At 31.9% G+C, this 14,344-nt stretch overlaps 1 protein-coding gene across 3 annotated transcripts in view; it reads right to left on the bottom strand.

Moving 5' to 3' along the window:
- Window positions 1-754: 754 nt before the first annotated feature.
- The window catches only part of Vps13B (vacuolar protein sorting 13B), a 46,658-nt gene continuing 33,068 nt past the window's right edge, over window positions 755-14,344 (bottom strand). For all 3 annotated transcript variants that reach the window (XM_086839741.1, XM_086839742.1, XM_086839743.1), the window contains one exon: window positions 755-1,090. In XM_086839741.1, the coding sequence (XP_086695867.1) occupies window positions 875-1,090 (216 nt within the window). In that variant the 3' untranslated portion in view covers window positions 755-874. The remainder of the gene's footprint in view (window positions 1,091-14,344) is intronic.

Raw genomic sequence — 14,344 nt, 5'->3', positions numbered from 1 at the left:
CATTTGGCCCACGGATCCACGGGATCCGGAATCCGTGTGCAAATCTGTGCCACATACACACACCCCCTCCGGAGACATGTCAAACACATAAAGAAGGCCAACCGGGGGCTCAATAAGCGACTTGGTCCGGACCAAAAGCTGCGGATGCGGTAAGAGCCGACCGCCACCAGCCACCAACCGCCCATAATTGAATCTTTGGGTCGTGCACCGCCGCACATATACAAAGCCAAAACCAGGCAGCCAACCCGGAAGGCTAGGAACAAACACGCAGAAAAAATATTGAAAAATCTAAACAGGTGCTTGTCTAGGAATTCTCACATTCAAGTTACAAGAAATTATTCCTATTTTAAAGAAATTATTAACATGATGCAAAATATATATTCCCTACTTTTTTGCGATAAACCAATTTTATAAATTATGAATAATTTCTTAAAATTTCCCTCTGTGCAGCTAGAAAGCGAAGTAAATTATATTTAACTCGAAAAAATGGCAAGCACTTCCGTTCGGCGGTTTTTGTGGACGACAGGTTAATTTTTACAAGTTTCTTCCAATCTCCGATGGCTTTGCCTTAGGTAGCTTTATCTGGCCATGATTAAGCTGCATTCACGTTCGAGCTGTAAGTTTTAAATTTCATTGTTTTGGCTTTGGGGCGGTTTAAGCGAAAACCAATTTTATTGAATTGGATTTTCTGGAATTGAAGTCGCCCTTACCTTTGTCCCCTGCTTGAATATTATTTATTTCATTTCTGTCGAGCTTCAATTACTTCTTTCAATTTTTTATTGTAAAAATGTAACAAAAAATGTCTTTTTTTGGCATAAAACACACACATGATTCTTAGAATACTTTAGACTAATCCAGACAAGTATGGGTGGCATCAATCCTTTATCCTACTGATTACCCTCAGGTAGTGGATCAGATGTTCGCCTATATTGGGTTTAATGTAGAAGATACATTGTGATTGGCGCTGGATTCGGTCGTCAACATCCTGTTCGTGCAGCTGAAGCAAGTCGGTCAGCGAATCGTTGGCAATACTTTGAAGTCGGGAGGCATGCAGGAACTTCATGATTCTCTCGTTGGTATAGTTCAGTTGCTGAAATACGGAATAAATAACTCATTTTAAATAAAAACTTGGAATAAAATTAACTTCAAAAAACAAACATATCATGGGTTGGAATGTTCAATGTCTTTGTTTTAATTCGGAAGCCTTTCCTATCTTAGTTTTTCTATAGGAAAATAAATCTGCATACCAAGATTTAAGATTTAAAAAATGGAATTTTTTTTCGAATTTTGAAAATTTTAATGATGCAAAACATCATAATTAAGCCAAAAATGCGTTAATTTCAATTCGGAAAACTGTTCTGTGCTAACTTTGATAGCGCTAACAAATATGCATACTGCGTTTTGCAATTTAAAATATTCAATGTTTTGCCAATTTCTAACAATTTTAATGAACAGCTGAATCGATCGAGCCATGTCTAGTGGCAAAATAAATGTTTGCATTTTTTTCCGAAATTTGAAAAAAAACATAAGGGGTTATATCATTAAAATTTGCTAAATTCGACGAAAAATTTTTTTAATTTCAAAACGCAGTATGTAGAGTTGTTAGCGCTTTAAAAATTAGCACAGAACAGCTTTCCGAATTGAAATTAACGCATTATTGGCTTAGTTATGATGTTTGCAAAACACTGAATTTTTACAAAAATTGCCTGTTTTTATACCTTTTTTCTGGTTATTATAATTTCAGTCCGAAGCTTTCAACAGCATCAACAAACGCAGTATGCAGATTTGTTAGCGCTATAAAGACTAGCACAGAACAGCTTTCCGAATTGAAATTAACGCATTATTGGCTTAGTTATGATGTTTGCAAAACACTGAATTTTTACAAAAATTGCCGGCTTTTATACCTTTTTGCTGGGTCTTAGTATTAATCAGAAGCTTAAAACACAATGAAGGAATCATTTCCGACCCTATAAATCATATATATTATTGTTCAGAATGAACAGCTGAATCGATCTAGCCATGTCTAGTGGCAAAATAAATGTTTGCATTTTTTTCCGAAATTTGAAAAAAACATAAGGGGTTACATCATTAAAATTTGCTAAATTCGACCAAAAATTGAATTTTTTAAATTTCAAAACGCAGTATGCAGATTTGTTAGCGCTTTAAAAATTAGCACAGAACAGCTTTCCGAATTGAAATTAACGCATTATTGGCTTAGTTATGATGTTTGCAAATCACTGAATTTTTACAAAAATGGCCTGTTTCTATACCTTTTTTCTGGTTATTATAATTTCAGTCCGAAGCTTTCAACAGCATCAACAAACGCAGTATGCAGATTTGTTAGCGCTATAAAGACTAGCACAGAACGGCTTTCCGAATTGAAATTAACGCATTATTGGCATAATTATGATGTTTGCAAAACACTGAATTTTTACAAAAATTGCCGGCTTTTATACCTTTTTGCTGGGTCTTAGTATTAATCAGAAGCTTAAAACACAATGAAGGAATCATTTCCGACCCTATAAATCATATATATTATTGTTCAGAATGAACAGCTGAATCGATCTAGCCATGTCTAGTGGCAAAATAAATGTTTGCATTTTTTTCCGAAATTTGAAAAAAACATAAGGGGTTACATCATTAAAATTTGCTAAATTCGACCAAAAATTGAATTTTTTAAATTTCAAAACGCAGTATGCAGATTTGTTAGCGCTTTAAAAATTAGCACAGAACAGCTTTCCGAATTGAAATTAACGCATTATTGGCTTAGTTATGATGTTTGCAAAACACTGAATTTTTACAAAAATTGCCTGTTTTTATACCTTTTTTCTGGTTATTATAATTTCAGTCCGAAGCTTTCAACAGCATCAACAAACGCAGTATGCAGATTTGTTAGCGCTATAAAGACTAACACAGAACAGCTTTCCGAATTGAAATTAACGCATTATTGGCATAATTATGATGTTTGCAAAACACTGAATTTTTACAAAAATTGCCGGCTTTTATACCTTTTTGCTGGGTCTTAGTATTAATCAGAAGCTTAAAACACAATGAAGGAATCATTTCCGACCCTATAAATCATATATATTATTGTTCAGAATGAACAGCTGAATCGATCTAGCCATGTCTAGTGGCAAAATAAATGTTTCCATTTTTTTCCGAAATTTGAAAAAAACATAAGGGGTTACATCATTAAAATTTGCTAAATTCGACCAAAAATTGAATTTTTTAAATTTCAAAACGCAGTATGCAGATTTGTTAGCGCTTTAAAAATTAGCACAGAACAGCTTTCCGAATTGAAATTAACGCATTATTGGCTTAGTTATGATGTTTGCAAAACACTGAATTTTTACAAAAATTGCCTGTTTTTATACCTTTTTTCTGGTTATTATAATTTCAGTCCGAAGCTTTCAACAGCATCAACAAACGCAGTATGCAGATTTGTTAGCGCTATAAAGACTAGCACAGAACAGCTTTCCGAATTGAAATTAACGCATTATTGGCATAATTATGATGTTTGCAAAACACTGAATTTTTACAAAAATTGCCGGCTTTTATACCTTTTTGCTGGGTCTTAGTATTAATCAGAAGCTTAAAACACAATGAAGGAATCATTTCCGACCCTATAAATCATATATATTATTGTTCAGAATGAACAGCTGAATCGATCTAGCCATGTCTAGTGGCAAAATAAATGTTTGCATTTTTTTCCGAAATTTGAAAAAAACATAAGGGGTTACATCATTAAAATTTGCTAAATTCGACCAAAAATTGAATTTTTTAAATTTCAAAACGCAGTATGCAGATTTGTTAGCGCTTTAAAAATTAGCACAGAACAGCTTTCCGAATTGAAATTAACGCATTATTGGCTTAGTTATGATGTTTGCAAAACACTGAATTTTTACAAAAATTGCCTGTTTTTATACCTTTTTTCTGGTTATTATAATTTCAGTCCGAAGCTTTCAACAGCATCAACAAACGCAGTATGCAGATTTGTTAGCGCTATAAAGACTAGCACAGAACAGCTTTCCGAATTGAAATTAACGCATTATTGGCTTAGTTATGATGTTTGCAAAACACTGAATTTTTACAAAAATTGCCGGCTTTTATACCTTTTTGCTGGGTCTTAGTATTAATCAGAAGCTTAAAACACAATGAAGGAATCATTTCCGACCCTATAAATCATATATATTATTGTTCAGAATGAACAGCTGAATCGATCTAGCCATGTCTAGTGGCAAAATAAATGTTTGCATTTTTTTCCGAAATTTGAAAAAAACATAAGGGGTTACATCATTAAAATTTGCTAAATTCGACCAAAAATTGAATTTTTTAAATTTCAAAACGCAGTATGCAGATTTGTTAGCGCTTTAAAAATTAGCACAGAACAGCTTTCCGAATTGAAATTAACGCATTATTGGCTTAGTTATGATGTTTGCAAAACACTGAATTTTTACAAAAATTGCCTGTTTTTATACCTTTTTTCTGGTTATTATAATTTCAGTCCGAAGCTTTTAACAGCATCAACAAACGCAGTATGCAGATTTGTTAGCGCTATAAAGACTAGCACAGAACAGCTTTCCGAATTGAAATTAACGCATTATTGGCATAATTATGATGTTTGCAAAACACTGAATTTTTACAAAAATTGCCGGCTTTTATACCTTTTTGCTGGGTCTTAGTATTAATCAGAAGCTTAAAACACAATGAAGGAATCATTTCCGACCCTATAAATCATATATATTATTGTTCAGAATGAACAGCTGAATCGATCTAGCCATGTCTAGTGGCAAAATAAATGTTTGCATTTTTTTCCGAAATTTGAAAAATTCATTAAAATTTGCTAAATTCGACCAAAAATTGAATTTTTTTAATTTCAAAACGCAGTATGCAGATTTGTTAGCGCTATAAAGACTAACACAGAACAGCTTTCCGAATTGAAATTAACGCATTATTGGCTTAGTTATGATGTTTGCAAAACACTGAATTTTTACAAAAATTGTCTGTTTTTATACCTTTTTTCTGGTTATTATAATTTCAGTCCGAACCTTTTAACAGCACCAACAAACGCAGTATGCAGATTTGTTAGCGCTATAAAGACTAGCACAGAACAGCTTTCCGAATTGAAATTAACGCATTATAGGCATAATTATGATGTTTGCAAAACACTGAATTTTTACAAAAATTGCCGGCTTTTATACCTTTTTGCTGGGTCTTAGTATTAATCAGAAGCTTAAAACACAATGAAGGAATCATTTCCGACCCTATAAATCATATATATTATTGTTCAGAATGAACAGCTGAATCGATCTAGCCATGTCTAGTGGCAAAATAAATGTTTGCATTTTTTTCCGAAATTTGAAAAAAACATAAGGGGTTAACATAACATAAACATTAAAATTTGCTAAATTCGACCAAAAATTAAATTTTTTAAATTTCAAAACGCAGTATGCAGATTTGTTAGCGCTTTAAAAATTAGCACAGAACAGCTTTCCGAATTGAAATTAACGCATTATTGGCTTAGTTATGATGTTTGCAAAACACTGAATTTTTACAAAAATTGCCTGTTTTTATACCTTTTTTCTGGTTATTATAATTTCAGTCCGAAGCTTTTAACAGCATCAACAAACGCAGTATGCAGATTTGTTAGCGCTATAAAGACTAGCACAGAACGGCTTTCCGAATTGAAATTAACGCATTATTGGCATAATTATGATGTTTGCAAAACACTGAATTTTTACAAAAATTGCCGGCTTTTATACCTTTTTGCTGGGTCTTAGTATTAATCAGAAGCTTAAAACACAATGAAGGAATCATTTCCGACCCTATAAATCATATACTTATTATTGTTCAGAATGAACAGCTGAATCGATCTAGCCATGTCTAGTGGCAAAATAAATGTTTGCATTTTTTTCCGAAATTTGAAAAAAACATAAGGGGTTACATCATTAAAATTTGCTAAATTCGACCAAAAATTGAATTTTTTAAATTTCAAAACGCAGTATGCAGATTTGTTAGCGCTTTAAAAATTAGCACAGAACAGCTTTCCGAATTGAAATTAACGCATTATTGGCTTAGTTATGATGTTTGCAAAACACTGAATTTTTACAAAAATTGCCTGTTTTTATACCTTTTTTCTGGTTATTATAATTTCAGTCCGAACCTTTTAACAGCACCAACAAACGCAGTATGCAGATTTGTTAGCGCTATAAAGACTAGCACAGAACAGCTTTCCGAATTGAAATTAACGTATTACTGGCATAATTATGATGTTTGCAAAACACTGAATTTTTACAAAAATTGCCGGCTTTTATACCTTTTTGCTGGGTCTTAGTATTAATCAGAAGCTTAAAACACAATGAAGGAATCATTTCCGACCCTATAAATCATATATATTATTGTTCAGAATGAACAGCTGAATCGATCTAGCCATGTCTAGTGGCAAAATAAATGTTTGCATTTTTTTCCGAAATTTGAAAAAAACATAAGGGGTTACATCATTAAAATTTGCTAAATTCGACCAAAAATTGAATTTTTTAAATTTCAAAACGCAGTATGCAGATTTGTTAGCGCTTTAAAAATTAGCACAGAACAGCTTTCCGAATTGAAATTAACGCATTATTGGCTTAGTTATTATGTTTGCTAAACACTGCATTTTTACAAAAATTGCCTGTTTTTATACCTTTTTTCTGGTTATTATAATTTCAGTCCGAAGCTTTTAACAGCATCAACAAACGCAGTATGCAGATTTGTTAGCGCTATAAAGACTAGCACAGAACAGCTTTCCGAATTGAAATTAACGCATTATTGGCATAATTATGATGTTTGCAAAACACTGAATTTTTACAAAAATTGCCTGTTTTTATACCTTTTTTCTGGTTATTATAATTTCAGTCCGAACCTTTTAACAGCATCAACAAATGCAGTATGCAGATTTGTTAGCGCTTTAAAAATTAGCACAGAACAGCTTTCCGAAATTAACGCATTATTGGCATAATTATGATGTTTGCAAAACACAGAATTTTTACAAAAATTGTCTGTTTTTATACCTTTTTTCTGGTTATTATAATTTCAGTCCGAAGCTCTTAACAGCATCAAGAAACGCAGTATGCAGATTTGTTAGCGCTATAAAGACTAGCACAGAACAGCTTTCCGAATTGAAATTAACGCATTATTGGCATAATTATGATGTTCGCAAAACACTGAATTTTTACAAAAATTGCCGGCTTTTATACCTTTTTGCTGGGTCTTAGTATTTATCAGAAGCTTAAAACACAATGAAGGAATCATTTCCGACCCTATAAATCATATATATTATTGTTCAGAATGAACAGCTGAATCGATCTAGCCATGTCTAGTGGCAAAATAAATGTTTGCATTTTTTTCCGAAGTTTGAAAAAAACATAAGGATAAAAAACATAACATAAACATAAAAATTTGCTAAATTCGACAAAAAATAAAATTTTTTAAATTTCAAAACGCAGTATGCAGATTTGTTAGCGCTTTAAAAATTAGCACAGAACAGCTTTCCGAATTGAAATTAACGCATTATTGGCTTAGTTATGATGTTTGCAAAACACTGAATTTTTACAAAAATTGCCTGTTTTTATACCTTTTTTCTGGTTATTATAATTTCAGTCCGAAGCTTTTAACAGCATCAACAAACGCAGTATGCAGATTTGTTAGCGCTATAAAGACTAGCACAGAACGGCTTTCCGAATTGAAATTAACGCATTATTGGCATAATTATGATGTTTGCAAAACACTGAATTTTTACAAAAATTGCCGGCTTTTATACCTTTTTGCTGGGTCTTAGTATTTATCAGAAGCTTAAAACACAATGAAGGAATCATTTCCGACCCTATAAATCATATATATTATTGTTCAGAATGAACAGCTGAATCGATCTAGCCATGTCTAGTGGCAAAATAAATGTTTGCATTTTTTTCCGAAATTTGAAAAAAACATAAGGGGTTACATCATTAAAATTTGCTAAATTCGACCAAAAATTGAATTTTTTTAATTTCAAAACGCAGTATGCAGATTTGTTAGCGCTATAAAGACTAGCACAGAACAACTTTCCGAATTGAAATTAACGCATTATTGGCTTAGTTATGATGTTTGCAAAACACTGAATTTTTACAAAAATTGCCTGTTTTTATACCTTTTTTCTGGTTATTATAATTTCAGTCCGAACCTTTTAACAGCATCAACAAACGCAGTATGCAGATTTGTTAGCGCTTTAAAAATTAGCACAGAACAGCTTTCCGAAATTAACGCATTATTGGCATAATTATGATGTTTGCAAAACACAGAATTTTTACAAAAATTGTCTGTTTTTATACCTTTTTTCTGGTTATTATAATTTCAGTCCGAAGCTCTTAACAGCATCAAGAAACGCAGTATGCAGATTTGTTAGCGCTATAAAGACTAGCACAGAACAGCTTTCCGAATTGAAATTAACGCATTATTGGCATAATTATGATGTTTGCAAAACACTGAATTTTTACAAAAATTGCCGGCTTTTATACCTTTTTGCTGGGTCTTAGTATTTATCAGAAGCTTAAAACACAATGAAGGAATCATTTCCGACCCTATAAATCATATATATTATTGTTCAGAATGAACAGCTGAATCGATCTAGCCATGTCTAGTGGCAAAATAAATGTTTGCATTTTTTTCCGAAATTTGAAAAAAACATAAGGGGTTACATCATTAAAATTTGCTAAATTCGACAAAAAATAAAATTTTTTAAATTTCAAAACGCAGTATGCAGATTTGTTAGCGCTTTAAAAATTAGCACAGAACAGCTTTCCGAATTGAAATTAACGCATTATTGGCTTAGTTATGATGTTTGCAAAACACTGAATTTTTACAAAAATTGCCTGTTTTTATACCTTTTTTCTGGTTATTATAATTTCAGTCCGAACCTTTTAACAGCATCAACAAATGCAGTATGCAGATTTGTTAGCGCTATAAAGACTAGCACAGAACAGGTTTCCGAATTGAAATTAACGCATTATTGGCATAATTATGATGTTTGCAAAACACTGAATTTTTACAAAAATTGCCTGTTTTTATACCTTTTTTCTGGTTATTATAATTTCAGTCCGAACCTTTTAACAGCATCAACAAACGCAGTATGCAGATTTGTTAGCGCTATAAAGACTAGCACAGAACAGCTTTCCGAATTGAAATTAACGCATTATTGGCATAATTATGATGTTTGCAAAACACAGAATTTTTACAAAAATTGTCTGTTTTTATACCTTTTTTCTGGTTATTATAATTTCAGTCCGAACCTTTTAACAGCATCAACAAACGCAGTATGCAGATTTGTTAGCGCTATAAAGACTAGCACAGAACAGCTTTCCGAATTGAAATTAACGCATTATTGGCATAATTATGATGTTCGCAAAACACTGAATTTTTACAAAAATTGCCGGCTTTTATACCTTTTTGCTGGGTCTTAGTATTTATCAGAAGCTTAAAACACAATGAAGGAATCATTTCCGACCCTATAAATCATATATATTATTTTTCAGAATGAACAGCTGAATCGATCTAGCCATGTCTAGTGGCAAAATAAATGTTTGCATTTTTTTCCGAAATTTGAAAAAAACATAAGGGGTTACATCATTAAAATTTGCTAAATTCGACCAAAAATTGAATTTTTTTAATTTCAAAACGCAGTATGCAGATTTGTTAGCGCTATAAAGACTAGCACAGAACAGCTTTCCGAATTGAAATTAACGCATTATTGGCTTAGTTATGATGTTTGCAAAACACTGAATTTTTACAAAAATTGCCTGTTTTTATACCTTTTTTCTGGTTATTATAATTTCAGTCCGAACCTTTTAACAGCATCAACAAACGCAGTATGCAGATTTGTTAGCGCTTTAAAAATTAGCACAGAACAGCTTTCCGAAATTAACGCATTATTGGCATAATTATGATGTTTGCAAAACACAGAATTTTTACAAAAATTGTCTGTTTTTATACCTTTTTTCTGGTTATTATAATTTCAGTCCGAAGCTCTTAACAGCATCAAGAAACGCAGTATGCTGATTTGTTAGCGCTATAAAGACTAGCACAGAACAGCTTTCCGAATTGAAATTAACGCATTATTGGCATAATTATGATGTTTGCAAAACACTGAATTTTTACAAAAATTGCCGGCTTTTATACCTTTTTGCTGGGTCTTAGTATTTATCAGAAGCTTAAAACACAATGAAGGAATCATTTCCGACCCTATAAATCATATATATTATTGTTCAGAATGAACAGCTGAATCGATCTAGCCATGTCTAGTGGCAAAATAAATGTTTGCATTTTTTTCCGAAATTTGAAAAAAACATAAGGGGTTACATCATTAAAATTTGCTAAATTCGACAAAAAATAAAATTTTTTAAATTTCAAAACGCAGTATGCAGATTTGTTAGCGCTTTAAAAATTAGCACAGAACAGCTTTCCGAATTGAAATTAACGCATTATTGGCTTAGTTATGATGTTTGCAAAACACTGAATTTTTACAAAAATTGCCTGTTTTTATACCTTTTTTCTGGTTATTATAATTTCAGTCCGAACCTTTTAACAGCATCAACAAATGCAGTATGCAGATTTGTTAGCGCTATAAAGACTAGCACAGAACAGGTTTCCGAATTGAAATTAACGCATTATTGGCATAATTATGATGTTTGCAAAACACTGAATTTTTACAAAAATTGCCTGTTTTTATACCTTTTTTCTGGTTATTATAATTTCAGTCCGAACCTTTTAACAGCATCAACAAACGCAGTATGCAGATTTGTTAGCGCTATAAAGACTAGCACAGAACAGCTTTCCGAATTGAAATTAACGCATTATTGGCATAATTATGATGTTTGCAAAACACAGAATTTTTACAAAAATTGTCTGTTTTTATACCTTTTTTCTGGTTATTATAATTTCAGTCCGAACCTTTTAACAGCATCAACAAACGCAGTATGCAGATTTGTTAGCGCTATAAAGACTAGCACAGAACAGCTTTCCGAATTGAAATTAACGCATTATTGGCATAATTATGATGTTCGCAAAACACTGAATTTTTACAAAAATTGCCGGCTTTTATACCTTTTTGCTGGGTCTTAGTATTTATCAGAAGCTTAAAACACAATGAAGGAATCATTTCCGACCCTATAAATCATGTATATTATTGTTCAGAATGAACAGCTGAATCGATCTAGCCATGTCTAGTGGCAAAATAAATGTTTGCATTTTTTTCCGAAATTTGAAAAAAACATAAGAGGTTACATCATTAAAATTTGCTAAATTCGACCAAAAATTGAATTTTTTAAATTTCAAAACGCAGTATGCAGATTTGTTAGCGCTTTAAAAATTAGCACAGAACAGCTTTCCGAATTGAAATTAACGCATTATTGGCTTAGTTATGATGTTTGCAAAACACTGAATTTTTACAAAAATTGCCTGTTTTTATACCTTTTTTCTGGTTATTATAATTTCAGTCCGAAGCTTTTAACAGCATCAACAAACGCAGTATGCAGATTTGTTAGCGCTATAAAGACTAGCACAGAACGGCTTTCCGAATTGAAATTAACGCATTATTGGCATAATTATGATGTTTGCAAAACACAGAATTTTTACAAAAATTGCCTGTTTTTATACCTTTTTTCTGGTTATTATAATTTCAGTCCGAAGCTCTTAACAGCATTAAGAAACGCAGTATGCAGATTTGTTAGCGCTATAAAGACTAGCACAGAACAGCTTTCCGAATTGAAATTAACGCATTATTGGCATAATTATGATGTTTGCAAAACACAGAATTTTTACAAAAATTGTCTGTTTTTATACCTTTTTTCTGGTTATTATAATTTCAGTCCGAAGCTCTTAACAGCATCAAGAAACGCAGTATGCAGATTTGTTAGCGCTATAAAGACTAGCACAGAACAGCTTTCCGAATTAAAATTAACGCATTATTGGCATAATTATGATGTTTGCAAAACACAGAATTTTTACAAAAATTGCCGGCTTTTATACCTTTTTGCTGGGTCTTAGTATTTATCAGAAGCTTAAAACACAATGAAGGAATCATTTCCGACCCTATAAATCATATATATTATTGTTCAGAATGAACAGCTGAATCGATCTAGCCATGTCTAGTGGCAAAATAAATGTTTGCATTTTTTTCCGAAATTTGAAAAAAACATAAGGGGTTGTTACATCATTAAAATTTGCTAAATTCGACCAAAAATTGAATTTTTTAAATTTCAAAACGCAGTATGCAGATTTGTTAGCGCTTTAAAAATTAGCACAGAACAGCTTTCCGAATTGAAATTAACGCATTATTGGCATAATTATGATGTTTGCAAAACACAGAATTTTTACAAAAATTGTCTGTTTTTATACCTTTTTTCTGGTTATTATAATTTCAGTCCGAAGCTCTTAACAGCATCAAGAAACGCAGTATGCAGATTTGTTAGCGCTATAAAGACTAGCACAGAACAGCTTTCCGAATTGAAATTAACGCATTATTGGCATAATTATGATGTTTGCAAAACACAGAATATTTACAAAAATTGCCGGCTTTTATACCTTTTTGCTGGGTCTTAGTATTTATCAGAAGCTTAAAACACAATGAAGGAATCATTTCCGACCCTATAAATCATATATATTATTGTTCAGAATGAACAGCTGAATCGATCTAGCCATGTCTAGTGGCAAAATAAATGTTTGCATTTTTTTTCCGAAATTTGAAAAAAACATAAGGGGTTACATCATTAAAATTTGCTAAATTCGACCAAAAATTGATTTTTTTAAATTTCAAAACGCAGTATGCAGATTTGTTAGCGCTTTAAAAATTAGCACAGAACAGCTTTCCGAATTGAAATTAACGCATTATTGGCTTAGTTATGATGTTTGCAAAACACAGAATTTTTACAAAAATTGCCGGCTTTTATACCTTTTTGCTGGGTCTTAGTATTTATCAGAAGCTTAAAACACAATGAAGGAATCATTTCCGACCCTATAAATCATATATATTATTTTTCAGAATGAACAGCTGAATCGATCTAGCCATGTCTAGTGGCAAAATAAATGTTTGCATTTTTTTCCGAAATTTGAAAAAAACATAAGGGGTTACATCATTAAAATTTGCTAAATTCGACCAAAAATTGAATTTTTTTAATTTCAAAACGCAGTATGCAGATTTGTTAGCGCTATAAAGACTAGCACAGAACAGCTTTCCGAATTGAAATTAACGCATTATTGGCATAATTATGATGTTTGCAAAACACTGAATTTTTACAAAAATTGCCTGTTTTTATACCTTTTTTCTGGTTATTATAATTTCAGTCCGAACCTTTTAACAGCATCAACAAACGCAGTATGCAGATTTGTTAGCGCTATAAAGACTAGCACAGAACGGCTTTTCGAATTGAAATTAACGCATTATTGGCATAATTATGATGTTTGCAAAACACAGAATTTTTACAAAAATTGTCTGTTTTTATACCTTTTTTCTGGTTATTATAATTTCAGTCCGAAGCTCTTAACAGCATCAAGAAACGCAGTATGCAGATTTGTTAGCGCTATAAAGACTAGCACAGAACGGCTTTCCGAATTGAAATTAACGCATTATTGGCATAATTATGATGTTTGCAAAACACAGAATTTTTACAAAAATTGCCGGCTTTTATACCTTGCTGGGTCTTAGTATTTATCAGAAGCTTAAAACACAATGAAGGAATCATTTCCGACCCTATAAATATATATATATTATTTTTCAGAATGAACAGCTGAATCGATCTAGCCATGTCTAGTGGCAAAATAAATGTTTGCATTTTTTTCCGAAATTTGAAAAAAACATAAGGGGTTACATCATTAAAATTTGCTAAATTCGACCAAAAATTGAATTTTTTTAATTTCAAAACGCAGTATGCAGATTTGTTAGCGCTATAAAGACTAGCACAGAACAGCTTTCCGAATTGAAATTAACGCATTATTGGCATAATTATGATGTTTGCAAAACACTAAATTTTTACAAAAATTGTCTGTTTTTATACCTTTTTTCTGGTTATTATAATTTCAGTCCGAAGCTCTTAACAGCATCAAGAAACGCAGTATGCAGATTTGTTAGCGCTATAAAGACAAGCACAGAACAGCTTTCCGAATTGAAATTAACGCATTATTGGCATAATTATGATGTTTGCAAAACACAGAATTTTTACAAAAATTGTCTGTTTTTATACCTTTTTTCTGGTTATTATAATTTCAGTCCGAAGCTCTTAACAGTATCAAAAAAACGCAGTATGCAGATTTGTTAGCGCTATAAAGACTAGCACAGAAC

Source organism: Drosophila serrata, unplaced genomic scaffold (assembly GCF_035046125.1).
Source record: "Drosophila serrata isolate PLE 108 unplaced genomic scaffold, ASM3504612v1 contig_376, whole genome shotgun sequence".
NCBI lineage: Eukaryota > Metazoa > Arthropoda > Insecta > Diptera > Drosophilidae > Drosophila > Drosophila serrata.
Note: the sequence above shows the minus strand (reverse complement) of the source record. Positions and strands in the feature narration are given on the sequence as shown.